This window comes from Lindgomyces ingoldianus, assembly GCF_010093535.1.
Source record: "Lindgomyces ingoldianus strain ATCC 200398 unplaced genomic scaffold BDR25scaffold_29, whole genome shotgun sequence".
Lineage (NCBI taxonomy): Eukaryota > Fungi > Ascomycota > Dothideomycetes > Pleosporales > Lindgomycetaceae > Lindgomyces > Lindgomyces ingoldianus.
Genome location: NW_022985190.1, coordinates 536,708 through 561,486, shown reverse-complemented (window position 1 = coordinate 561,486; position 24,779 = coordinate 536,708). Strand labels below are relative to the sequence as shown.

Sequence of the window (24,779 nt, the reverse complement as noted above, 5' to 3'; positions counted from 1 at the left end):
CCCCCCCTTCTGCACCAGCACTGTCTCTAACGTCCCTAGACCAATCAGCGTCCCCGGAAGCGAACTAGCCGCGGTCGATCGAAGTGTCTCTATGCTTAGCAACACCACTGCCATTGCCGAGGCCTGGTCTCGCCTGGACCACAAATTCGATCTCATGTATTCCAAGCGCGCCTTCGTTCATTGGTACGTTGGTGAGGGCATGGAAGAGGGTGAATTCTCCGAGGCTCGTGAGGACTTAGCTGCGCTGGAGAAGGATTACGAGGAGGTTGCCAGTGACACTCTGGATGAGGAGGGCGCTGATGAGGGCGAGTACTAAGCGATATACCCTCTGTGCAAATTTGTTGGGGACTTTGGTTGGCTTTCATGTCAAAGAGTGTACTACAAATGGTGCAATAGCCTCGTAGGCTCACATATGAGATTGGAACTTAAAGATTGAATCTTCATCAATCAAGTTATCTCATTAAGCATGGATTTGTTCTCATACATTAATTAGTTCCATATTGCAAAGATGGGAGTGTATGTGGCAGCTACTACAGGACTTTTGCTAAGATTTGGGCAGCCGGGGAGCTCTCTAACAAATGCTGTGAAGGCAACAGGAAGGCCCGAAAGGGTGACGCCACATGGAAATATCGCGTCATGCCGTAATAGGCAAGGTCAGGAAGCTATGATGCTCCTTTGCTCCTCACCACTTTTGTCCTCGCAACACAGCCGAAATCTTTGCGCAATCTTGCCAATTGCCTTGCAACATGCTTACCCTACCATCCTTCAAGCTTCCCTTCTTCAAATCCGATTCAAATCAAAACTACCCGAAGATTGATCTCCCACCCGTTGAAATCCATGACGTTGAGACCGCAGCCGAGAGACGAGCCCGAACACTCAAGCACCTCCTCAAAGCGAATCACGCCAACCACTCCATCATTTATCACCAGCTCCGCTTCCACAACCATGCACCGCATGTATGCTGCTTCAATGCTCTATTGACTGTAGGTGCTAAGTCTGCACCCTAGATTCTGGGCTCGGCATACATCCTTGGAGGAACCCATGAGCACCTGAACGATATCTATGAAAGCGAAGCACAGGAGCTAGAACCATGGCATGATTCCCCCGGCGAGATAACCCTGGATGACTGGAAGGACTTCTTGGGGAAGAGGGAGTATGTTTCTACGGACTCATTCTTCCATACTAAATTGACGACTGTCCAGGTATCAACGTGCCTTCGTAGACTTTTTCGAGGACCAGCTAGTCACCAAGCGGTACGACTGGAAACTTCTGCTAGACGAATACTTGTACGAAGGAAAGGAGCCATTGATTAATGGACTAGTCTCGGGGCGTGAGTGAGAATTTCCTCCAGCAAATTCCCCGCTAATGTTTGTAGTCGGCCATCCCCTCATCCACTTGGGCTATGCCTACGAACTGAATTCGCGGACCGTTGCCATTGAAGCTCTCGCACTCGGAACTTGCTTTTACAGCCCCCTCCACAAGTACTTGGACAACCCGTCATACACCAAACCTAGTACCTGGCACTCAGCATCGCTCATTGGGATACTCCAGAGGGTGAGAGATGACAAGAGGTTTGATGGACTCTACGACCATCGCAGCGGAGACATAAGCAAGGTGCTAGAGAAACGCGAAGAAGCTTTCTTGGAGTATTGGAACACCTGGGATCTCTCCAATCCCAAAGAGCAATTCGAGGAATCACAGAAGACGGCGGTGGCCTTGTTCGTGGGTACGGATCTTCCTGAGAAGGCCAAGTTCGATTTCTTTCTCGTGCATCTCTTGACCTCGTCCCACGCCGTTCGAATCCTGCTTCCACTGGTCCCGGCTAAGTATCATATCAATCTCGTCCGACAATGGTGGTTGTTCACGCTCGCTGTGTACATTGCTCAAGTACGACCAGAAATCAAACTAGATATGATCTCAGACTACGATCTGAAAGGAAGAAGTTGGAATTTCGTCGTAGACAAGGCGCTCCGGTCAGCACACTCGGTCGATGCGCACTTTGTGAAAGGTAATAAATTGAGCAAAGTCTGTTCCTTGCTAAACACTAACAAGTCTATAGCATTGCGGTCGATGAAGGTAGCAGCAGAAACATGGGGCGATGATTCCCAGTTTTATGTCAAAGCTGCGGTGAAAGTTGCAGACGAATTCGAGCACTGGGGAGGCTTTGGAACTGCTGATGATGTCAAATACTACTACCCTGAAAGCCAGCAATGTACATGGTAGGTTGATAAGATAGAACGAAGTACTAAATGATATGACGACGTTATGAGCAAGCGATCGACTGTGATGTTTCAGGTTGTGTCTGGGCGAGTCTGATTTTGTGTTTTGGATAAATATCTCAAGGTGTCTGGCAGCCAGTCGTCACGACCTCCAAAAGGGATACTGGATCGCAACAGGATTAGTCATCGCAAGTCAGCGAAGCATGAGAGCATTTCCAGCGTACATAATCTGATCCAGTTCGCCCTGGCTGGACTAGGGCCACATCTGCATGGACATCAGTCATGCAGGAAGGCTTTCCCACCAGCAGCAAAGGTGAGAATCGGCCAGCAGCAAGCATTGGTCCGATGCATCGCCGATGTGGGGTTATGGCTCGTTTGGCCATGTCAGACGCACTTTGGGGAAAGCTTCACAGAGCTTCTACTCGGCAGGCCGGCGTAGGTAATCAGAAGGTCTCAAGACAGACTTTCTCCCTCCGGAATCGCGCGGATGAGTGAGCGGACTCGACCGCTTAGAACAGCAGATGTCCCACGGCTCCGCGAGGGAATGCTGGGCCGGAGCATGCATGCCGTTAGTGATTGTAGGCATTGCAGAGAGAAAAGGGGACTGCTCCCCGCCGCGCTGTGTGATGTAGCCTTTCCCGCTCCCTCTTTGTTGTACCAACCTGCGTAACGACTACTTTTTTGCAGTGACGTCGCCTTGACGTGAACCCTCCTCCGTGATCAAGCTTTGCGCCAAGTCTACTCCTGGTCTCTGCTCGCCGCTTTCGGCAAGCACGAGCCACAAACGGCGTACGAATTGCATCATAGGGAAGTTGCGTTCCAAAGCAGGGCTCGTGGCCAGTATTTTGGTGTACTTAGGCGCCAGCCCTCCGAGACACGCCCTAATCTGCCTCTGATATCAGATTCTTCTCTCCCCACCGCATTCCTCGAACAATCTGATACTGCAGGTTACGCCCGCGACTTTATCTTGTCTTATCAGATCATCGGGCTGAACTGGGGACCAGCCTCTCATCATGTCCCTCAAGAAAGCACTTGAAAAGCTGAAGACAGGTACCCACAGCAATCCGGCGTCTGACGATGAGAGTGGCATCACTTCCCCAAAGACCAACGGAACCGCTGCTCCCGTCCCCGCCTCCCCTCGATCGTCCGGTATTTTTGGACGAAGTCGCGCGAGCGGCGAGTTCAAGCGGAACAGTGGTACCTTCGACCGCAAGGACATTGCCTCGACTTCAGATAGCAGAAGCAGCCTCGATTACCACAAGGCGGATTCTCCTAGGGGCAGCGGCATCTTTCACCGCAGAAACGACAGCCCCAGTCGCAGCCAAACATTCCCCTCGAAGACCAGTCTGAGCCACCATGGTACTCACAGTCCCATCCGCGCCGTCAAGGAGAAGCTCCACATTGGCGATGCCTCCTCGAGCGAGAGCGACCTACCCCTCAACCGTGAGGGCGAGCCAATGTCACGAAACCAGCTGAAGAAGCACGAGAAGCAGGCCGCATGGGAGGAGCGGAAAAAGGAAATCATTGAGAGGGAAAAAGAAGTCGAGAAGAGAAGGAAGGAGTTGGAAGAACAGGCGGAGAAGGAGCTGACGCCGGAACAAAAAGCCAAGTACGGGATCGTGCCTCCAAACAGTTATGCAGGGGCGTGGAAGCACGAGCAGCGAGCAGACATCCGTACCCTGACTGCCAAAGATGTTGGCAAGGAGGTTGTCTTCCGAGCGCGAATCCACCATTTGAGGAAGATGAGCGCCAAGTTCGTCTTCTTCGTATTCCGACAGCAGACTGGGACCATCCAGGGTGTCTTAGTGGAACACGCTGATATCACCAAGTACATGTTGTACTGGGCAGAACATTTGGAGGCCGAGAGTGTTGTCTTAGTCAAAGGGATTCTGCAAGAACCACAGTCGAAGCAAGGAGAAGTCACTGGGGCCAGCATCCACGACGTTGAAATCTCCGTCCACGAGCTTCATGTAGAGGCGTCCGTGACCGAGACTCTCCCGTTCAACGTCTACGAGGCCGAAGTGTCCCAGAAAGATATCGACGAGGAGATTGCCCGACACGATCATAAAGAGGGACAAACTCGTGTCAGGATTGCGGACAGAACCCGTCTAACAAACCGGGTTATCGATCTTCGAACAACCACCTCTCAAGGCATCTTCCGCATCCAGTCCGGTATCTGCCACTTTTTCCGCACCCATCTCGACAGCGAAGGCTTCATTGAGATTCACACCCCAAAGTTGCAAGGTGGTGCTACCGAGTCCGGCGCCAGTGTCTTCAAAGTCGAATACTTTGGCAGGGGTGCCTTCCTAGCCCAGAGTCCTCAATTGGCAAAGCAGATGAGTATCTCGGCCGACTTTGGCAAAGTATACGAGATCGGCGCGGTCTTCCGTGCAGAGAACAGCAACACTTACCGACACTTGACTGAATACACCGGTCTCGATCTTGAGATGGCGATTGATGAGCATTATCACGAAGTCCTTCGAACGCTAGACCGAACATTCAAGGCCATTTTCACAGGAATTTATCAGCGCTTCCGCCCGGAGATCGAGATTGTGAAGAGGCAATTTCCCCACGAGGATTTGGTGTGGTTAGATGAGACGCCGATCATTCCGTTTGCCGAAGCTATCCGGATGCTGAACGAGTCCGGTTGGAAGGACGAAGATGGCAACTCGCTCGACGAAAACGAGGATATGGGCACCAGAGATGAAGTTCAGCTTGGTCGTGTGATAAAAGAGAAGCTGGGCACAGATTACTACGTCCTCGATAAATTCCCTGTTAACGCTCGTCCGTTCTACGCGATGCCAGACCCCAATAACCCTGAGGTCACAAACTCTTTCGACATCTTCCTTCGTGGCCAAGAGATCCTTAGTGGCGGCCAGCGTATCCACGACGCGCAAATGCTGTTAGACAAGATGGAGAGGCTGAAGGTTGACCCCAAAACTATGGAGGATTACATTCAAGGTTTTGAGTGGGGAGCTCCTCCACATGGTGGAGGTGGTATTGGTCTTGAGCGTATTCTCATGCTCCTCCTCAACCTCGGAAACATCCGACACGCGTCAATGTTCCCCCGCGACCCGAAGAGTTTACCAGAGAGGCCAGTGATCAAGCAACTAAGACACCCAGATGCAAGCACGATGCACCCTCCATGGGAGGGAACAGACCGAGCTGCTGCGGGCTTAGACTTCCAGCCCATCGAGAAGCTCATCGCTAACTATGGAGACGCGACCAATACATCTTGGCTCGAACCTCGAACAGAAATCTGGCGAGACGATTTCACCGGAGCTGCCGTCGGGTTCGTTCCGCAAGACGGATTCGCAATCACCGTTGGTGACCCTCTTTGTCATGTCTCCCAATACCTGAAGACCATGACTGGATACTTGAAATACATAAAAAAGGAACGGAACCTTAAGCCCTTGTGGCTTTTGGTTGGATCAGATGCGGAGGAAGTTCTCGCCACCAAGTTCAACTGGCGCACTTTCTCTGTCGTCTCCGAGCAACGCGTAGACCCGGCGCACAACCCTGCGGTGAATGATGCCGACATTCAGCGCAAGATTCGTCATGCCGAGCGCGAGGGTGTCAAAATCATCGATTACCCCATTGGGACACCTATTCCAGACGAGTTGAAGAAGAAACTCGATGCTCGTGTCCAGGATTGGCTACACAACAGGAAGGGTCGTCAAGTTCACTTGACAAACATTCGGCCTTGGCAAGATATGGAGCACCGTCAATACCACTTCGCGCAGACTCCCGATGGCACCGTTGCCGCGTTTGTCGCCATGGCGCAATTGAGCCCTGACCATGGGTGGCAAGTCAAGTATTCGCTAGATTTTCCCGGCGCGCCTAGCGGTTCCATTGAACAAATTGTTACACATGCCCTCAAGGTTGTTGCCCAAGGCGGCGCGACATCTGTCACCTTCGGCGGCGGTGCTAGCTCCAGGTTTACCCCAGGACATAACGTGAAGGGTACAAGAGTCAAGGTGTTAAGTAGGGCGTACCACGCCATTGCGACCGAACTGAGGTTGACCAACAAAACCGAGTTCCGAGAGAAGTTGGGTGCGGTTGATGACCCAAGCTATATATGCTACCCGCCTCACGGGCTGGGCCCGATGGCGGTGAAAGCTATTTTAAACTTCTTCGAGGACGATGACTAGATGAAATTCCCAGAATCAAGACTGATTCCTTAGAAGACGGAACGGTGGTCTACAGTGCCGACGCTGAAGCGTAAGGAGGTAACAAGGCAGCGAATTATACCATTGGGGGGGGCGTCTTGGAGAGGCCGATTGCACTGCATTGTAGTATCACCGACAGATAAGAATGCTTTGCTCTCAAGACCACTTTTCCCTTTTGTTCCCTCTGGGGTACGGTTGGTGTAGGATACTCTTGGATGTGTGTCGATGAGATTCACATTCCGTTGTTTTATTGCCCAGCTAAGACACTTACATGTTCCCTTAATTCCATAATCTATTCCCTCGCCTTGCTGAAAAAGCCGAGATTTGAAGAAAGATGATGATAATTGAGATGTAATGACTTAGAAATGCTTTGAAAGTAGAAGGCTGAGTCTTGCAAGATTTATGCAGAGAATTGCGGCGAAGTAGATTTGAGTTTTGAAGCGGATTTTTAATGTGGTCCATCGACGAAGAGCGGTGTAGCGTTACGAGGCAAGAGTGGAGTAATGCAACCTCGTTTTAGAGTTGATTATTTCTCTTGAAGCTAAGCCTAGTTCAGGCTAGTTGCCACGGGACTTCTTCAGCCTCAGCTCTCAGCATAGCCATTCCGGACTTGAGCGATCTCACTAATGCGCCAAACCCGCAGGATACAAGGATTACATTCCGGAGTTGTTCCAGTCCTCACAGCGTTTGCTTGCTGCAACGTTGGCACGAGCAGCTTCGAACTCTGCCCCAGACCGCTCACTTCAAATCTCTATCTTCTCTGGCATTCTTAAGCCATCGAAGCTGCACACAATATCATGTCAGGATGCCCGAAGTTCAGTTCCTCGTTTGTCGCCCTCCAAGCTGGAATAAATCCCCATGGCCAGTTACAGCACATGCCTATCCAATGACTCTTGGACAGTCGACGATGTCGAGCTTCAGAAAGACTCCAACCGCAAACCTCATCCCACTGCCGACAGACTTCTCCTGTTCAGAGAACCACTGAGATGGTTCCTACTCCTGGTATTTTTCTACTCCGTCGCTATTCTGGGTACCGTTTGGTGGGCATATTCAGGTCCCACACATCACACTTGGTCACAACGCGTCCTTCCAACGGGCAATGTCAAGGTCGACCAATTTTACTCTGGGGTCGCATCAGTAGCCTTCATGGTTCCAGCAGCAGCTCTTATTAGCCAAATATGTCTGGAATTCGGCCTTCTCCATCCATTTTCGATTGCCCACCGGCTCCCGGTTAGCGCTGCTGATTTGGACAAGATGATTGACGTCGGGCCATGGTCTTTGCTTACAGTCTGGAAGTACTCACGGTGGAGGGCTCTCATGCTTGGGATGCTCATGGCTATTGGGTCAGCTATTGTCCCTGTTAGCTCGCTGATTCTTACAACTGGGACGCATGTACCGCAGACTCGACATACAGGAGTGGTCGGACTACCTGTTCATCCTTCAAATATTTTACTGGACATGAGTGCCAGTATGGGATACAGCGGTACGGGACCTTTCGAGCCCGGATTTAAATCTGACGACCTAGTCTTAAATATGATGGCGGACACATACAAAGGATACGTTGTCAGTCGAAAGATGTTGCTCAACATGACCTCGAATCAACTAGGTCCCATCCCTACCATCAACATGACCTTCACTCCGGGGGTGAGATATGATGGGGTAGTGTCTTTCCTCTGGGATTCCCATTGCGAGCCGGCAGATGACGATATCAAGTACGACATTAGTGAGGAGAATGGCAAGCCACGAGTCACCTTCACTTGGCCTGATGGTACGAAGAATGAAACCGGTTCCTGGAGCAAGTCAGGGGATACTACCATATACATGTGGAGCGATGCTCCCAAGACATCGAGCGGAATTCCAAGAGGGGGCACAACGTATGTTGCTCAAGCGTCTCTGCTCAAGCACTACAATCCTACCGAATCCTTAGAGGTGGAAGGCATCACGGCAACTAAATACGGAACTTGGATATCGCGAGTCAAGTGCCGACCGACGATGAAGTGGCAAGTCAGCTCCTGCCTCGCTACTGGAGACGGTATGGAGAACTGTACCGAGACCCCAGGAGCGAACACTACGGTGCTGGATACAATTGCTTTGGATGCTCTTTCTGGATACATGACAGCAATCCCTTGGCTCCTCTACCTTCGCGACGACTACTCGTTTCGGATGACGCTCGAGCCCTTTTTCATTATGCCAACCGTTGCCCACTACGAACGCATCTTAGGCGTACTAGCACAATCCATCACAGCAATCACAACAGGAGGATACTTCGGTACAGCAACTGTCCCAGCTCTCGGAGAAGAGCCTCGACCGGTGTACATTGTCCGCGTCTACGTGCTTTTCATTCTCCTGGGCCTCCTCTACCTCGCCCTAGCCCTAAGCGGCTCAGACTTGCTCTACAGCAAATTAAACCGTCTTCCATTTAGAAAAGCAACGTTTCTGACCATTGCGTACGCGGTCCATGGACGGGGTGTTGACTGGGATGAGAGCTGTGGATGTGTTAAGAGTCGAGAGGATCTAAGGAAGTCGAATAATGTTATGTTAAGGTATGGGATTGATATTGAAGACCGGTTTCATGTCGGTTTAGCGGGAGAAGTGAGGGCTTGGGAGCCGGGAGTTTTTGATGATGGTGGGGATGGGGATCCAGAGAGGAGGAGTGGGGATGGGAGAATGAGTTATGCGTCTGATGAATGAATTACGAGTAGACGGCCTCTTACCTATGATATCCCTAGACTTAGACTTCTGATATACGAATTACAGCATGTTATCGAGTAATATTGAACATGGCTAAGGTGAAACTCACATACTAAGCCCCTTACCATAACCTGAAGGAATGTTATCAAGATATAAATTTTTATCCTGAATTTCCCCCATTCATGTTCTGCGTTCAGTGACAAAGCGCCATATCTCAATAAATCAAGATGAAAGAGCTTTGTAACCCAGCATCAATAGAGGCGGTGATACTCGAAATTAGGGCCTTTAATGCTCAGCAATATCTCTTGAGATCGTCCACCTGATGAACACCTGAACTCGACATCCTTCCAGCCAATCCGAGTTCGCTCAATCGGAACTATTTTGGCTGACAGGGGTTGATGTCAGACCGACCGCCTCTCAGTGCAAGGGAATCCACAGATTCCATCACCACGAATCTCGGAAGGTAAAAGCGGTATTTGGCAGTCTTCAGCCTCAGGCATTTATATCTAAATGTGTCTAGAAAAATTCACTCTGGCGGCCTCGCACGAGCCGGGAGGAAAGTGAAGTCTGACGAAATTCAAATTTGCGGGGGAAACTCGGGGTGGCAGCAATGGCGGGGTCGTCTCACGCCCAGCTTTCCAGGCACCGGGGAAGAGAATCGGCTTCGTCTCCGGTTGAAGGACCATAGTCGGCTGGAGTTTGATTGGATGGGTTGTGTCTGAGTGCGGATTTCTGTACCGGCTTGCGCTCCTAGGCCTCGGATGCGGGTTTAAGTACAGACGCCGCACAAGGGTGGACTCCCTGATCAAATCCGACGTGCATTGAAGCTTGACGTTCACTCCGGCTGCCGGTAAGGAGATACCCTCTTGACGGCAAAGAAGGATAGGAATAATTATAAGAAGAGTCTGGGATATAAGATCTAGAGCTCAGTCGAGGAAGCTTTGTTTGTTCTAGGTTTTAAGCACGCTCTTCCCTTCCTGCCTTCTCTACGCTGAATCTTGTTCAGTTGTTTCTCAGCTCAGCTCTTCCAACTCGATTCAATACCAGTTGTTCCGCAGACATGTTCCTCACAGAAATCTTGAGTCCATATACTCTCCTTTTCCTCCCAGTCCTATACTACCTTCTCCCCTACCTCCGCAACTGGTCCATCCGCAACATCCCCGCACCCTTCCCAGCAGCATGGACAAACCTCTGGCTCCTGTGGCAAGCCCGCAAAGGGAAGCGGTATCTGTCTGTTGATGCTGCTCACAAGAAATACGGCACTTTGGTTCGCATTCAACCGAATCATGTCTCAGTTGCAGATGCGAATGCAATCCAACACATTTACGGACATGGAAATGGATTTTTGAAGAGGTATCATGCTCACCTATTTTCTGCATCTGCAAGAAACTGTAGCTGATATGCTTTTTAGTGAATACTACGACGCCTTTGTTTCCATCCGCCGCGGCCTCTTCAACACCCGAGACCGTGCTGAACATACTCGCAAACGCAAAACCGTCTCACATACCTTCAGTGCCAAATCCGTTGGCCAGTTTGAGCAATATATTCACCATAATCTCGAGGAACTGCGTACACAATGGGACCAGAGAGCTGAGGCCGCAAAGGGAAACTACTACGATATGGATGCTCTACACTGGTTCAACTACCTCGCTTTCGATGTCATTGGGGACCTGGCATTTGGTGCACCGTTCGGAATGTTGAAAGAGGGACGAGATGTCGCGGAGGTGAGGAAAACGCCGAATTCTGAGCCTACGTTTGCTCCCGCTATTGAGGTCTTGAATCGGAGGGGTGAGGTTTCTGGGTATATTTTCCCTTAGCTGGATTTGCCAACCCTAAGAAAGTATACGTTAACCACCTCTCTAGCACTCTGGGCTGCCTCCCCCAACTGAAGCCCTACGCAAAATACCTCCCAGACCCCTTCTTCTCGAACGGCATCAAAGCCGTCGAAAACCTCGCGGGCATCGCCGTCGCCCGCGTCAACGCACGCCTCGAAAAGCCCGAAACGACCCGCGTCGACCTCCTTGCCCGCTTGATGGAAGGCCGTGACGAAACGGGCGCAAAGCTTGGGCGCGAAGAACTCACAGCCGAAGCTCTCACGCAACTCATCGCCGGCAGCGATACCACATCCAACACGTCGTGCGCGCTCCTCTTCCACTGCCTCCAGCACCCCGAAGTCATTGAGAAGTTGCAGAAAGAGCTAGACTCAGCGTTACCAGACATCGATATGGTGCCCACCTTCGCTGCTGTAAAAGACCTCCCCTATCTTGATGCTGTTATCAAAGAAACAATGCGCATCCACAGCACCTCGTCTCTGGGTCTCCCACGAATGATTCCCCCTGGCCCGGGTATCACGCTCAACGGCCACCATTTCCCACAAGGTGTGGTGCTCTCCGTGCCTGCGTACACCATCCACCACAGCACTAAAATCTGGGGCCCGGACGCTGACACGTTCCGTCCCGAGCGGTGGGAGACCATAACTGAGGAGCAGAAGAACGGGTTTATACCGTTTAGTTATGGACCGAGGGCTTGTGTGGGAAGAAATGTGGCGGAGATGGAGTTGGCGCTGATTGTCAGTACGGTGTTTAGAAGGTATGAATTTGAGCTTAGGCAGGGTGAGATGGAGACCAGGGAGGGGTTTTTGAGGAAGCCGTTGGGGCTGCATGTCGGAATGAGAAGGAGGAAGGGGTAGGGTGATATGGTTGGTGGCACATCAGATATGTGAAAAGATCAATTGAGTGAATGGAAATTAGGGGGTTGTCTGGCTTTTGGGTTTCCTATTTTGTTTGAACTTTAACAGGACGGCCGAAATATCTCATGTTAGTATCCGGAGTGGCAGTCAGAACGAGATGAGAATAGCGCAGTCAAGCGACGAAGCCTTGCTTTTATTTATCAAATGGAAAGTTCGTTGAACCCACTAGAAAGTGCTGTGGCTTCTTGGTTGAACGTAAGATTCACCCAGGTTAGCCGTAGCAGTAGCAGTCTTGATTGTCGTTGTCGTAGCGTGAGGTGATGTAAAGCAGTACCACTCGTAAGAATAGGTACACTTAAGGATATAGACGGAGTTGTGTCCAAATTGCTAGTGATCAGATAGATACCGGGGAGAAAAACGGCGAGGAGAAAGCTGGTAATCAGAAGGACTCGGGGAATTTCTGTTATCCAGACACCTAGCCAAGATGTATGGATTTCATAATATTCTCAGTCGTCTGCTTAGGCACTTTAGGTGAATTTGTGCATGGCGTTGGGTCCGGGTTGGGGAAGTCGTGGCCTGAGATGTGGGAATGGATGGTTTTTCGGACGTAGTATAGAGATAGAAAGACTCATCGTTTAACATTATGGAGGAAGGTACACCGTTGCAGCGCGGGCGAGTTGAGATTAAGTGCGAAGGTATAGTGAAGGAGGGGCTCTGACTTGAGGGAGCTGTGTCTTAATACTTCTGTGAGCTAATCTATATGTCCGAGATTAGGGTCCCCCAAGCTATCCTTTTGAAGGATGTGAGCTTAAAGTGTAGGGCAGCCGGAGCGTGGGTCCGAGACACCTCCAAGGTTGGCATCACGCGTAGTCACGAGACTTACAGCTTTAGCACATATCATGGAAAGTAAACATGGTGGACAGAATATATCACAGCTCTTTCTGGGACTAAGAAGAACTTATAAGGAGGTAAATGTCGGTTAGAAATTGCCCCTATCATGCTCCACGTTAGGTGATAAAGGGTACCACAACTGAAGAAAAAGTTGAATTTACGGATAGGTCAAAGGGATAGGAAGCTTTCCAAGCAGCTACGTGCAGACATAGTGCGGTTTTTTGGATGGAATTTTCGAAAATTTATTATAATCCGAGGCGAAGATGCTGGGGATGCAACAGGCAGATGTTGTTAAAATGAGAGATATTACAGAAATGGCCTTAAAGCGGATAGGCTGGGATGACACAGCGGCTTAGCCTCGGCTTCCATCACTCCTCTTCTCCCTCATGATTTGGGGAGTCTTCAAGCGGAATCTGACTTGATTATCATGCTTGAAGTACAGGCACTCATCATCCTCCCACTCCTCAACCGAGTTTTCATGCAAGAATGGCAGTCCCAGTTTCATCTCTAGTTCAGGCCAGAGGCTGACTTCAATAGGCTCCAAGGTATCTTGACCCTCGACATCTGGAGAACTTAGCCGGAAACTCGAAGGGAACCGAGCTTTTAAGCTCGACTGCTCGGTTTTGTCAGACAAAGCCAGTATATGGTCGGCAATGTCACACTGTTGTCGACGAGCAAACTCCTGATATCTCAACCACCGTTGTTGTATCGCTTGGCGGATGGCACAGAATTCGCTTAATTCTTCGTGCTCTCGGAGGAAACGAGCATAGTGGAGAACCCGGTCTGCCCCACCAAAGATGGAAACGGACCATTTGAGCGTCATGTGCCAAGAAGGGGCCTGAATAGCATCCTTTCGTTTTAGCAGTTGAACAAGACTTTCGATCTTTTCAACATTCTCATCAATTTCTTTGAGCATTTTGCGATGAGAAAGTGTTGTTTCCGGGCCTTTCTTCAGCTCTGATCCAAAAGTGCGCTGGATCTTGAAATATGCCTCATCTTCAGGCATTGAAGTAGTTTCAGAGACCCCAACCATAATGTTAGGCTCACTTGCCGAGGACAACGAAGCGGACTTCAAGGAAGCTAGGCGGATATTGCAGAGATTTCTGAATGGGCCTATCGCAAAGGCGATAGCCTGGATTGCTTCTTCACGAGTCCAATTGAATATGTGGTCTGCTTGAGGAGACAGGGACAATTGATGTAAGCCGGACTGACTGCCGTCTTCTATTGTGGGTTGAAGAAGCTCCACTAACTTGCGGGCATTGTGCCGGACTTGGTATAGTCGGAAGTCTTCGAAGCTGATACCGTGGTCCGAGTGAATTCCAGTCCCGTAGTAGGGTTTGTGCCCAATGTGCAAGGTTACTTCAAGATTTCGAATGCGACGAGCAATAGTACGTAGGCTCGGCTTTATGAAATTGTGGCAAATGAAGATTTCATCGCACTCTATAGATGCACGGAAGGGGACTTGTTGATATAGAACTGTGCTTGCTTCGTCGTACATTTGGCGGTTGACTTGGAGAATCGCAGCGTGCATGCCACGTTCGATGGGGCTCTGAGGAAATGGTTTTGCCTTGATGTAGTTCGGAAATAGGTACCAAAAGATGGCCATTCGAATCTCCGTGGGTATCTTCAGAATGTAAGAAGGAATAGTAGGAGTGCCATTCGCATGTTCCCGGCAAACCTCGAGAAGCGGTGGCCTATAGTGGCACGGTCTTCCACAACGTTCACCGCATTCTTCTATGGCGCGACAGCTGCCTGCTCGCTGGTACTGATCTATGTGCAACTTGCATGTTGGGAGGTATCCGATGGGGAATTGGTTCGCTTTGCTTGTGCACCGTCCACCATTGCGTTTGAGGCCGTTACATATAGAATTGAGGACTGAATGATGAAAGAAGCACTGCGCATGGTGTGGGTTGTCAGAATTGACGAGATTCGATGATGGTGGCATATTGAAAGTGTGGCCCTTGGGGAGGAGCTGATGTACTGAGAAACAACAGGCTGAGATCTGGCGCTTTGCGCCACGCGAAGTCACGAGACTTATATCATGTTCGCACCTGTTTTGGAACATTAGCAGCACAGATCTCATTAATTAAACGTTGTGCCAGAATCAAAGAGACTGTTAATAGGACGGAAATTCCTGTCTTAATATGGCCCTGCTATGTTTTATGTTAGTTATGAATGCCATTGTTGACTCAGCTGCAACTTCCGCCTATCACCACGCCCTGGTGGAATTTTTGGGACGCTGAAAGTAGAATATCAATAGAATATCTAGAGTTCTGCATAGCTACTAATGAGATAATTCAAAGTCGAGTTTTTCCAACATTTCCGTAGCCTAGTAGATCCATATAGTCATCATAGGTCTTCGTCGTACCGTCGACCTCGACCTCGGCTTCCCTCTGTATATTTCTCCTCCCTCTGGCTATTTCTCCTCACTCATTAAAGCTCTACCCTGGATAATCCACAGTAATGCCAGCTTTATTAGTGCTAACACACAATGTCCTCAAAGTCAGTCACCGGCGCATACATTATTGCTAGAACTTTACGAGACCTGGGCGTCTCTGTTGTATTTGGACTTGTCGGGGTCCCTGTCTCTGACATCGCCGAGCAGGCGATTAACCTAGGTATTCGCTTCATCGGATTCCGCAACGAGCAAGCAGCAAGCTATGCCGCCACTGCGTATGGTTACTTGACTGGAAAGCCTGGTGTGTGTCTTGTGGTGGGAGGTCCGGGTGTTCTGCATGCCATCGCTGGTGTAGGTATTCTTCCTTCAATCATTTCCCTCTCAACTTTATTGTCCAAAAGTCAATAATTGAACCAGCTTAATAGTCTCATTGGCTAAAAAGGCATTTGGGTTTTGCATCGCCTCAACCTGACTATTACTGAAATTAAGCAGGTGGGAAATGCGTCTGCAAACAATTTCCCGTTCCCCCTTCTTGGAGGCTCGATTGAGACCAACCTGGTTACGAAAGGAGCTTTCCAGGAACTAGACAGTGTTTCCCTACTCACACCTCACACAAAGCTATCCATACGACCACCGAACGCTGCATCATTGCCCAGCGTAATTGCAAATGCCTACAGATGTTCATTCTATGGAAGGCCTGGAACAAGCTTCATCGACCTACCCGCAGACATCATCATGGACCCGCTAGACTCCCTCGAGGACGTGGAGGAAACGCCATCGGTAGCAAACCCTCCGGCAGGAGGAGCCGACGAGGCTCGACTATTCAAGGTCGCACAGCTCATCAAGGGTGCAAAAGCGCCGCTGGTGTTGATAGGAAAAGGTGCGGCATATGCCCGAGCTGAGGACGTTATTCGGCGTCTCATTGACCAAACCAACTTGCCCTTCTTACCAAGTCCAATGGGAAAGGGAGTTTTGCCAGACTCGCATCCTCGAAATGTCTCGTCTGCACGATCTGTAGCTTTGAAGATGGCGGATGTGGTTCTTATCTTGGGTGCGAGGTTGAACTGGATATTCCACTATGGTGAACCGCCAAAGTGGAATCCTGCAGCGCGGTTCATCCAGGTGGATATTTCACCAGAAGAGCTCGGCCGGAATGCAGGGGACGCACAGCTGGCTCTTGTCGGAGACGTTAATATTATGGCCTCGCAGTTGACTCGACTCTTGGCGGATTGGCATTACGACCCTTCTTCATCGGGCTTTGCCCGCAGGCTCATAGCTGCAAAGGAGAAGAACGAGGCTGCTGCCTCTGCCGCAGCTGCAGACCCTTCGACCCCTCTTTCTTATGCTTATGCATTCGATGTCATCAAGAAAGCCCTCCATTCTCTATCCCCGTCAGAAGAAGGAGGTACAGTCTACATCGCAGAGGGGGCAAATACGATGGACATATCAAGATCCATATTCCCTCTGCAACATCCTCGCCTTCGGCTGGATGCAGGCTCCTACGCTACGATGGGTGTTGGTCTTCCTTACGCTATTGCTGCATACGAAGCTTACAACGGCCCTGGCGCACAAGCTACCTCTGGTCCTGCACGCCGGAAAAAGGTCGTTGCAATCGAAGGAGATAGCGCCTTTGGTTTTGCGGGTATGGAGATTGAGACCATGGCACGATTTCAAATGGATATTCTCATATTTGTTATCAATAATGGGGGCATATACTTTGGGGATTCTAGTTCCGGTGAGGACTGGTCTTGGCGTCAGGAGAGGACGGTCAAAGGTGAACCTGGGTTGCGGAGCTGGGCACTGGGCTGGGAAGTGCGATACGAGAAGATGGCGGAAGTGTGTGGCGGTTTGGGATATTTCGTGCGAACGCCGGAGGAATTGCACAAAGCGACAATAGAGGGTTTCCAAGCTGAGGTGCCTGTTATTGTGAACGTCATCATTCAAAGTGGTAAACTAGAAAAAGCGGTAAGTGACATACTGTTTCAAATTGGGTTGAAGCCTCTACTAACTTGGCATCGTGAATAGAGTTTTGGCTGGCAGGTGAGCCCAACCAAGAAGACGAAAACGGCAAGACTATGAAGCCGTATAGTATGTAGGTGCAAGAAACAATTTTTTATCCTTTTATATGCACTATCGATTGCCAATGTAAGGGATAAAACTCACTTCCCTAAGTTGATTGACTTGCATTCGGCGGTGGTCTGAGCAGGTGGATGCGATATTTTCAATTTGTCCAACTCAAGCCTATCTCAAAATGAGAGAGAGGAGAAGTGGGTTTTCTAAACACTCCATCGTGAAGGATTGTGCGTCCCCTAAAATAGCCACCTCTTGACGCCTGCTGAATGCATGTATGTATGTAATTGTAGACTTGAAAGAGCCAACGAAAGATGCACTTTCAATGACAGCTTCCCTGTGACGCAACCCCAGTGTCTTATGAAAGGCTATGACTACTACTTCCCAGCCGCTACAGCTTGTTTTACGCCTTCTGTTGTGCTCGATGCTTGAGGGTGTTTCACGGGCTCGTCGGGGACAATGACATCGTCGAATTCGTCCTGCGAGATAACGCGAATTGTGTATGAATCTAAGCCATGAGAGGGTGTCACAGAAAATGGCGAGCTGTCTTACATATGCCGATTGCGACACCGCAAATGGCAATGCCGGTAATAGTGTTTTTGACTAGGTAGGGTGCTCGAGCTCGCAGCAGAGCAGGCGATGCCCGCATCTGCGCATCGTAATACGTCGATCGAAATGGCCGGCTGTCGAAGTCAGATGGCGGAATGCGAGATTGAGTCTAGGAGTGACTTACTACACCATTGTGGCGAGGGCGAGGGGGTTGCGGAGGTGAAGGACGACCCACGATCCTCATCCGAGGCGGTGTTGCGGCTCTTCACCCGCACAGACCAGTTCTTGGCACCGGGCATCATCCAAAACGGCTCATGCTGCATCTATCCACCTTCACTTTCACTTCATAGGCAGCTTCCTGTTCCTCTACGGTCCCTCGCCCTCGCAGGTTATTTCTCTTTAGGGCTTTTCGTGTGTGGGATGAAGGTATCATCGGCAACTACTCTCTGGGCTTTGTCGCGCTCACCAGTTTGATTGAGCCGCGCGTGTGAACAAGCACCCTTGGCTGCTCAGAAACAAAGCTCCTCATCTCCCTCTGCCCTGCACTTCTCGTCTTCATCATGAACTCCTCCACGCAAGCTCTGGGGCAGCTCGAGTCTGCTCGCTCGCTCGCGCTCGGCGATGGCAGATACTATCCTACCATCATCCCTGGTGTCCTGCCCATCATTGGACCCAACACAAACGCTGCTCTCGAGACACGACGGTGGGGTGCTGATTTCCTCGCTGAGACCTTCGCGTCCCCTACGTGGCCGTCTGATGCAAAGGAAACGTGCAGTCTGACCGTTCTCCCTACACTGCGGGCATATCTGGAAGGGGAGAATGATGCTGGTGTCGTAAAGAGCGCTGTCCAGGCGGCTGCCACCATCTATCCCTTGGTCTACCGTCATATGTAAGTCTCCTCGAACTCTACCTAACATGGCGCTGGCCACACGAGCGCGACTTATCGACCAGCTCTTTCTCCTTGCGCTTGCTTGTATATGTTTCCATTGACTGCGCTGTTGAAGAATGCTGTCTCATACTTGAATGTGCTTCCAGAATCTCCACCCCCCATGACACCTCGAATTGGCAGCTCATGACTGCGATAAAATCCAATATACTGCGGCGGATGGACACGGCGCCGCCCGGCGTGCGGATATGCTGTGTCAAATTTGTCCAGCAGGTGGTCCTCGTCGAAACACCTGGCATGGTTGCGGATCCAAGGGTGAGCATCGTTTCGTTCGACTCTACCTACCCCCTTGAAGAAATAACTTATCCTTTCCACAGCGACCCGAACAGAACGATATATCTCTTGCCCTCGTTCCACGCGATCATCCTTTAATGCTCCATGCGAATCTTGAAGCAGAAGCATCTGGGCTTCTGGACCGTTTACTGGACATAGTACATGGAGACCACAGGTTAGATAGACTCAGCTTGAGTGATGGAATGGCTCTGACAGGAGGCAGTGATGCATTGCTCGTCACCGCGGCTCTCAACAGCTTGGGCATGCTTGTTCAGCGACGACCATATATCGCGAACAAGATACTCTCCAGTGTTCTCAACTTTAATCCTCTCAAGCTTGCAAACTCACCAATGACTCCGAAGAACAAAGTCATGATGAAGTCAATGGAGCGGACCACACGAGCGCTGCTCGTGAACGTCATAAAGAGGTAAGTTTCTAGTTCTTCTCCCACCATTGCCGTTGCTTAACTTAATGGCTGTAGGAATCCGGAGGGCCCCTTCACTGGACGGATACAGCAGTATCTTGAACGTATCCATCGCATGCGTCTTGATGTGTTTGATGAATCTAACCGTAAGAGACCTGCCCCAGTTGAACCAACTGATGGTCTGGACCCATCAAAGAGACAACGGGTGGGAGCCAGCATACCTAGTTCTCATCCCGTGCCTCCTTTGCCACCTGGTCCAGTGAGCTTCCGTCAACTTTTCACATTGGATCCCAACGGTGCGACTGCGCAATTCGACGTGCAGGCGTTCAAGGACCCAGAACAGTTGCTCAGGATACTTGTACCTGTTCTGCAATCAATTGACGAAGCAAAACTGGGAAATGCAATCAATGTACGTGATGAATCTTCCGACGTTATAGAAGAGGCTTGCGCGGGCAGGCTACCCGTTTTGGGAAGCAGCACCTGGACATAATCACGTGACCCTCGCACGGTGTAGCGTTCGCTGAAGCGGCCGTCCAAGCTCCGATTAAAGACCCAACTAACGCGCAACACATAGATTGTCCGATCACGGTATCTCGATCTTAGCAAGACTCAAGCTCGTACCGCCGCCGCTGAATCTGCATCTCTCAACGATGAAGAAGAAGAATACGAGCCTGACTTCGAACCGGAAGACGCTGAACAAATTGTCAACAAGCTAGATAGTGCGCCACCTGATGGCATGCTTCCGGATCGTGTGCCCAGTGCACCTCTTGCTCCATACAAACTGCCGCAAGCTCCACCTCTGACCGAACACGAGATCCAAAAATATGGAGACGGTACAGTCCGGCGAGTGTTCGGCATGTTGTCTTCCCTCGATGAAACTTCCTCACGAGGAAAAACTACAAAAGGCGGCTTTAATCGCCTCGCCGCAAGCAGCTATGATCGAGACTCGTGGGTTACCATTCTATCTCGCCTGGCTACCCGTGCAGCTGCTGGTCTCGACGATCCGGATGAACATATTAAATCTGCGTTCAGCGGTCTACGAAAGGGGAACTTCTCACTCAGCGAATCAATTCGGAGCGCCCTCTACAACTACATCATGTACGATTGGAAGAAGAGGATTGACGTCGCCATCAGTTGGTTGAATGAGGAGTGGTACAATGACCGCCTCCAAGCTGACATCGCTAAAATGAATGCTAAACTTGCGATGAATGGCAACGCTACCAACTCTCCGGCCTGCAAGGGTAACTACCAAAGATGTGCCTTGAGGCTTGTAGACGGTATCATTGCATTTGCCGAAGGCACTGACAAAGTTCTCCTTCGGTTCATGTCCGAGATTCCGGAGCTTGACAGAGACATTCTCCAACGCATGAAGAAGATGGCAGAAGACCCGGAGCGAATTGACCTCGCGATCATGGTATTACAGTACCTGTATATGTTCAGGCCTCCGGCTAAGGAGATATGTATAGAGGTGTTGGAGGATATGTGGCATACTAGTAAGCATTCATACTAGGAGAGATATTGAATCGAGCTGATACAGAACTTAGATGATCGAGCCAAGCCATCGGCAAAGAAACTTCTCTCAAGATGGAGACCAGAAGTTTTGGAGACCGACATGAAGATGGAGTCTGCGAACGGCGCTTTGGAGGTTAAAGCAGTGTAAGCGCAGCACGCCCTCTTGGTACACTACTCTTAAATCTCCCTGGGAACGTGGTTGGGCAACCCCACTTTTTACTTCCTGAATAATGTACACTACATTGGACCATTGCGCTGGCCAGGGATCAGGTTGATCATGCATGGGAAAGGTTCGTATTCTGGATCCCATGGCACGCTTTTTAGGTAGGCGTCAGTGCATACAGCATCTATTCGGCCGCGGAGCGCGCGGGTGTTCTTCAACAGTTTGTGCCGTGTCCTCTGGTGTGCAACGTGTTCGGAAGTGCTGGCATGCCAAAGTCTACATATTGCGGAAGCTTTCTTCGGAAATAAGGGAATCTAGCTAATATGTTGCACCGTTTCTCATCATCTACATAAATATCCCCTAAGTTGTTTTTGGCGAATGTATCAAAATACTCTAGTCATGATTTCGCGACTCGCTCCTTCTGACTTGTCACTAGAAGCCAGCATGGCACTCCTCTACTATATCTTTCGGTCACGAATTTATAACCATTCGAGATTCCCGAATAGTACCGAGATCTATTATTGTGAGATTTCGGACACATCCATGTTCAACGCGCCCTGTACCAAGGATTCGCAGGTTTGTTCATGAGGCCTCCCACAAAAAGTTCTATTGTTGATAACTAGACGACCACTACACTATGAATTAGTTAATTATACTTCCGCGCACGGAAAATATTTTCAAAGCTCTCGCATCCTCACCAAGCCCTGTGTCCTTGCCGTTCTTCTTCTACTCACCTGCTCTCTCCAAGCACAGCGTAAGAGAGTTTCGGTGCTTATCCCATCCAGCATATATAGATTTCTTCCTCTCTATTGAGGATTGCATAGTAGGTGAGATCTTTGGACCTTCTAGGCCGGGGTTTTGACACGTAACGCAAAGCAGATTCCGAAGCGCACGCAAAGCCCACGTTTGCTCCTCCATTACACACGCGCGCCTCGTCCGGCCACACACGTGTCTCCTTATATTTTCACATTGTCAAGTCGAGCCGCTCGCACGTATTGCCACTCCTGCAAAATCCCCTTGGTTTGGCACTTGGAGTCGAGGATGGTAAGTATATCCCGCAAATCTATCTAGCAAGGGATTTTAAGATTCACTTCCTCCATCACCCAAGCTATTGCGAAACTAACATTAATGTAGAAGACAAACGAGATGGCAACCCAGTTTAAGAATGGCTCCACTGTCCTTACTACTTCCTTATACAGCCCTTCTCCTAGCCCAAAAGTGGAAAATGCAGTTGAAGCCCCTATTCATAACCCAGTTCCGTCCGCTGAAAGCAGTAATCAATCGATGATGTCCTTTAAGACTGCAGCTACTTCCGTTTCTTCAATCTTCTCCCACGATTCCGCTACGAACACGGTTGAAACAACACCTACTCCTTCCTATAGGGGTAGCAGTGACTCTAAGCCACCGTCTACTTCGAGTTTGATCAGGGTTAGCGAAGATGCTCATCCTGATGCCGGTTTGGGTGCAAACGTTGATGAGGCTTTAGAGAGACAAGTTCAAGGGACTCGAGATAAGAATGGCTCTGAGCTTTTGTCTTCTCTCTCTAAAGAACAAAAATCCTCTTCAGCTGGTGGCACAACCTCATCAAATCCTGGGGTCATTACAAGGGAAGACAAAGCATACCAGGCCGTTCAGACTAGTCCTACAAACTCTAACGTACCACATGTTCCCCAGTCAGAAGTAAAGCATGTTCAAAGTCAGGAGGATGAAAGAATCAAAGCTTCGCCAAGCATTCCAGCACCAGGTAACAAGAAGGAAGCTTCGTCAAGCATATCCTCCCAAATCAAGGGAAAGACACCCCCCGTGGGCAGCCCAGGAAAAAATCGAAATCCCGCATCCTCTCTCGAACAAAAGAAATTTGGAAGCCCGTCTTTCCAGAAAAAACCATCCTTCATCAAGAGACTAGGCCACTTCTTCCAAGTGACATCGTCAAACCCCGACGATGGAGGCATAAGAACAACCCCACCCACTAAATCTCCAGCCTCAGCTCTCTATTCTCCTTCCACTCGGCGTCAGCCTCGACGACTGAGTCCCCAACCAGCTGGAATGCAACAATGGCAAACATACACGCCACAGGAACGGAGGCCCTCGAGGAGAAGTAGGCGGGGAATGCAAACCGATGCCAGTGGCAATCAAATTTATATACCCAGATATGCCAGTCGAGCCCATGCACAGAGCAACAGAGCAGGGCTTCAATACGTGCGTCGAGGGGCGATTGATTCGCGGCCGAGGAAGAAGACTAAGCCGAGAAGGGGTGTAGAACGTGTGTACCGCCCTGGATCTCCTGAACCGCAGTCGAGCTCTATTGCGCGTAGTAGGGTAAATGGGGGTTCGGATGCAGCGGTGTCAGAAGCAGGACCACCTTTGGCCAAGGGTAGGGCATTGGTGAAGGAAGATAGTGAGCCCGAGGAAAACTCCTCCATTCCTTTCGAGAGCAAGGGACGGCAAGATTCGGTGATAGCAGATGAAGGTACCCTTGTCAATAAAACCACGGATCAGCCAGGCGAAGGGAATTCAAAACCTTCGCTATTGCAGAGCACAACTCAGAGGGGGTGCATAACCGCCGGTGCTGAGAAGCAATGCAACCCTACAGCATCGTCCCAAGAACAGTATCAACCACCCCAAACCTCCGAGACGAATAGATCGAAGAACACGTCCGCGAGCAAATCGAGGCAGAGAAGCCATCCAAAACCTCCGCCCTCTCCGTAGTCTCGCATCGGCGCCCGAATCCAAAAATCAGAGCAGGTTCTGCTGCACTCGTTTTTAGTCCCGTGGTGTCAGGCCTTCATTTTCCCGCTCCTTTTTATCAAGTTATAGATCTTCAGTTTCACCTTGTTCTGCCTCCGCCGCTGAATCAAAGTTGGTCGAACGCCCCCCTACTATCCCCAACGCCAAATACCTCTCAGGGACCAAAACATTAAAGAAGCACAGAGGAAGAGTTTGGAACGTAATTTAAGACCATAGGAGAAGCGCAGGAGTGCGAAATTACTGAAGACGGGTAGGTCTAGATAGGGAAAGAACATGGAGGCAAAGAATCCCGAGGGGGGCAAGAACAAGGGATCTAGCTTTGTCAGTATCTTCCCCAATATGGGCTTTGGATTCTTGGAGTCGAAGTCCTTGCAGATTACGAGGGTTATGAGTACACCCGCACCTTCACTTGCTCGTCTTCATGAGATGCCTTGTACTATGAGAGTCCCACTTTGACACTATTTCTGTTTCAGCCCTAATTTTACATTCACGAATAGAGCCTTGGCGCTCTTTCACTGTACCGTGTTACCACTACCACATAGAGCTGAGCTTTTCGCTCATTTATCAATCAACTCAGTTATCTAGCCCATGCGCGTCCCTTAGAGCTCCACAAAAAAGGCAACTCAACCCCTTAAACGAGTCTCGTTAGACTGCAATCTTAACAGAGAACTTGAAGGCAATCAATGTCGGCATGATATCTGACTAGGGTCAACTACACAATGATGGCCACTCTTTAAAAGCATGTCAGGATTTGAACGCTCCCATCACGGTTGGCAGTTTGATATCACTCAGAGAAGAACTGGACATTATAAACAGGGGATTAAGGAATGCTCCGAGGCTCTGAATTAAGAGACATGCTGGTGAGGCCCACGAGTCGTTCATTTAAAAACCCTAAGGTAAGTACCCATGTGACATCTCTGGTCACTACATGTAGCTAAATTCGCTGGAGATTGTTGCTAATACACTCCTTCCGGAAATCTCTAGGCTGTCACCGGAGCACACTATTGATTTCTCATGGACCTAGCCTCATTCAAAAA

The 24,779-nt window shown here is 50.0% G+C and overlaps 10 protein-coding genes across 10 annotated transcripts in view; 8 read left to right on the top strand and 2 right to left on the bottom strand.

Moving 5' to 3' along the window:
* Positions 1-513, top strand: part of BDR25DRAFT_335915 (tubulin-domain-containing protein) — a 2,119-nt gene extending 1,606 nt beyond the window's left edge. Inside the window, exon 8 of the mRNA XM_033693061.1 lies at positions 40-513. Within this exon, the coding sequence (XP_033544354.1) occupies positions 40-316 (277 nt within the window). The 3' untranslated portion in view covers positions 317-513. The remainder of the gene's footprint in view (positions 1-39) is intronic.
* A 207-nt stretch (positions 514-720) lies between these two features.
* Positions 721-2,375, top strand: BDR25DRAFT_266949 (uncharacterized protein). The gene is made up of 5 exons (XM_033687022.1): positions 721-956; positions 1,008-1,153; positions 1,203-1,330; positions 1,376-2,008; positions 2,060-2,375. The coding sequence occupies exons 1-5, from the start codon at positions 747-749 to the stop codon at positions 2,221-2,223; spliced, it is 1,281 nt and encodes a 426-aa protein (XP_033544353.1). The 5' UTR covers positions 721-746; the 3' UTR covers positions 2,224-2,375.
* A 456-nt stretch (positions 2,376-2,831) lies between these two features.
* Positions 2,832-6,518, top strand: BDR25DRAFT_63119 (aspartyl-tRNA synthetase-like protein). Its single transcript, XM_033698843.1, has one exon. The coding sequence runs from the start codon at positions 3,233-3,235 to the stop codon at positions 6,368-6,370; it is 3,138 nt and encodes a 1,045-aa protein (XP_033544352.1). The 5' UTR covers positions 2,832-3,232; the 3' UTR covers positions 6,371-6,518.
* A 491-nt stretch (positions 6,519-7,009) lies between these two features.
* On the top strand, positions 7,010-9,245 carry BDR25DRAFT_63113 (uncharacterized protein). The gene has a single exon (XM_033698842.1). It carries the CDS (start codon positions 7,247-7,249, stop codon positions 9,077-9,079), a length of 1,833 nt encoding a protein of 610 aa, XP_033544351.1. The 5' UTR covers positions 7,010-7,246; the 3' UTR covers positions 9,080-9,245.
* A 667-nt stretch (positions 9,246-9,912) lies between these two features.
* Positions 9,913-11,950, top strand: BDR25DRAFT_344873 (cytochrome P450 3A3). Its single transcript, XM_033693988.1, has 3 exons — positions 9,913-10,432; positions 10,491-10,880; positions 10,943-11,950. Exons 1-3 carry the CDS (start codon positions 10,140-10,142, stop codon positions 11,766-11,768), a joined length of 1,509 nt encoding a protein of 502 aa, XP_033544350.1. The 5' UTR covers positions 9,913-10,139; the 3' UTR covers positions 11,769-11,950.
* A 1,061-nt stretch (positions 11,951-13,011) lies between these two features.
* On the bottom strand, positions 13,012-14,604 carry BDR25DRAFT_344872 (uncharacterized protein; the record flags this gene model as incomplete). The annotated part of the gene is made up of 1 exon (XM_033693987.1): positions 13,012-14,604. The coding sequence occupies one exon, from the start codon at positions 14,602-14,604 to the stop codon at positions 13,012-13,014; it is 1,593 nt and encodes a 530-aa protein (XP_033544349.1).
* A 546-nt stretch (positions 14,605-15,150) lies between these two features.
* BDR25DRAFT_327354 (2-hydroxyphytanoyl-CoA lyase) lies at positions 15,151-17,136 on the top strand (the record flags this gene model as incomplete). The annotated part of the gene is made up of 3 exons (XM_033692327.1): positions 15,151-15,408; positions 15,550-17,022; positions 17,083-17,136. The coding sequence occupies 3 exons, from the start codon at positions 15,151-15,153 to the stop codon at positions 17,134-17,136; spliced, it is 1,785 nt and encodes a 594-aa protein (XP_033544348.1).
* Positions 17,137-17,155: 19 nt separating this feature from the next.
* Positions 17,156-17,901, bottom strand: BDR25DRAFT_305540 (uncharacterized protein). Its single transcript, XM_033690430.1, has 3 exons — positions 17,861-17,901; positions 17,680-17,810; positions 17,156-17,635 (listed from the first exon to the last, which is right to left on the bottom strand). Exons 1-3 carry the CDS (start codon positions 17,866-17,868, stop codon positions 17,505-17,507), a joined length of 270 nt encoding a protein of 89 aa, XP_033544347.1. The 5' UTR covers positions 17,869-17,901; the 3' UTR covers positions 17,156-17,504.
* Positions 17,902-18,236: 335 nt separating this feature from the next.
* Positions 18,237-20,979, top strand: BDR25DRAFT_234411 (uncharacterized protein; the record flags this gene model as incomplete). Its single annotated transcript, XM_033685479.1, has 7 exons — positions 18,237-18,565; positions 18,712-18,877; positions 18,940-19,070; positions 19,119-19,322; positions 19,377-19,728; positions 19,894-20,812; positions 20,864-20,979. 7 exons carry the CDS (start codon positions 18,237-18,239, stop codon positions 20,977-20,979), a joined length of 2,217 nt encoding a protein of 738 aa, XP_033544346.1.
* An 803-nt stretch (positions 20,980-21,782) lies between these two features.
* BDR25DRAFT_63057 (uncharacterized protein) lies at positions 21,783-23,859 on the top strand. Its single transcript, XM_033698841.1, has 3 exons — positions 21,783-21,817; positions 21,871-22,038; positions 22,129-23,859. The coding sequence occupies exons 2-3, from the start codon at positions 22,036-22,038 to the stop codon at positions 23,701-23,703; spliced, it is 1,578 nt and encodes a 525-aa protein (XP_033544345.1). The 5' UTR covers positions 21,783-21,817; positions 21,871-22,035; the 3' UTR covers positions 23,704-23,859.
* Positions 23,860-24,779: the final 920 nt, after the last annotated feature.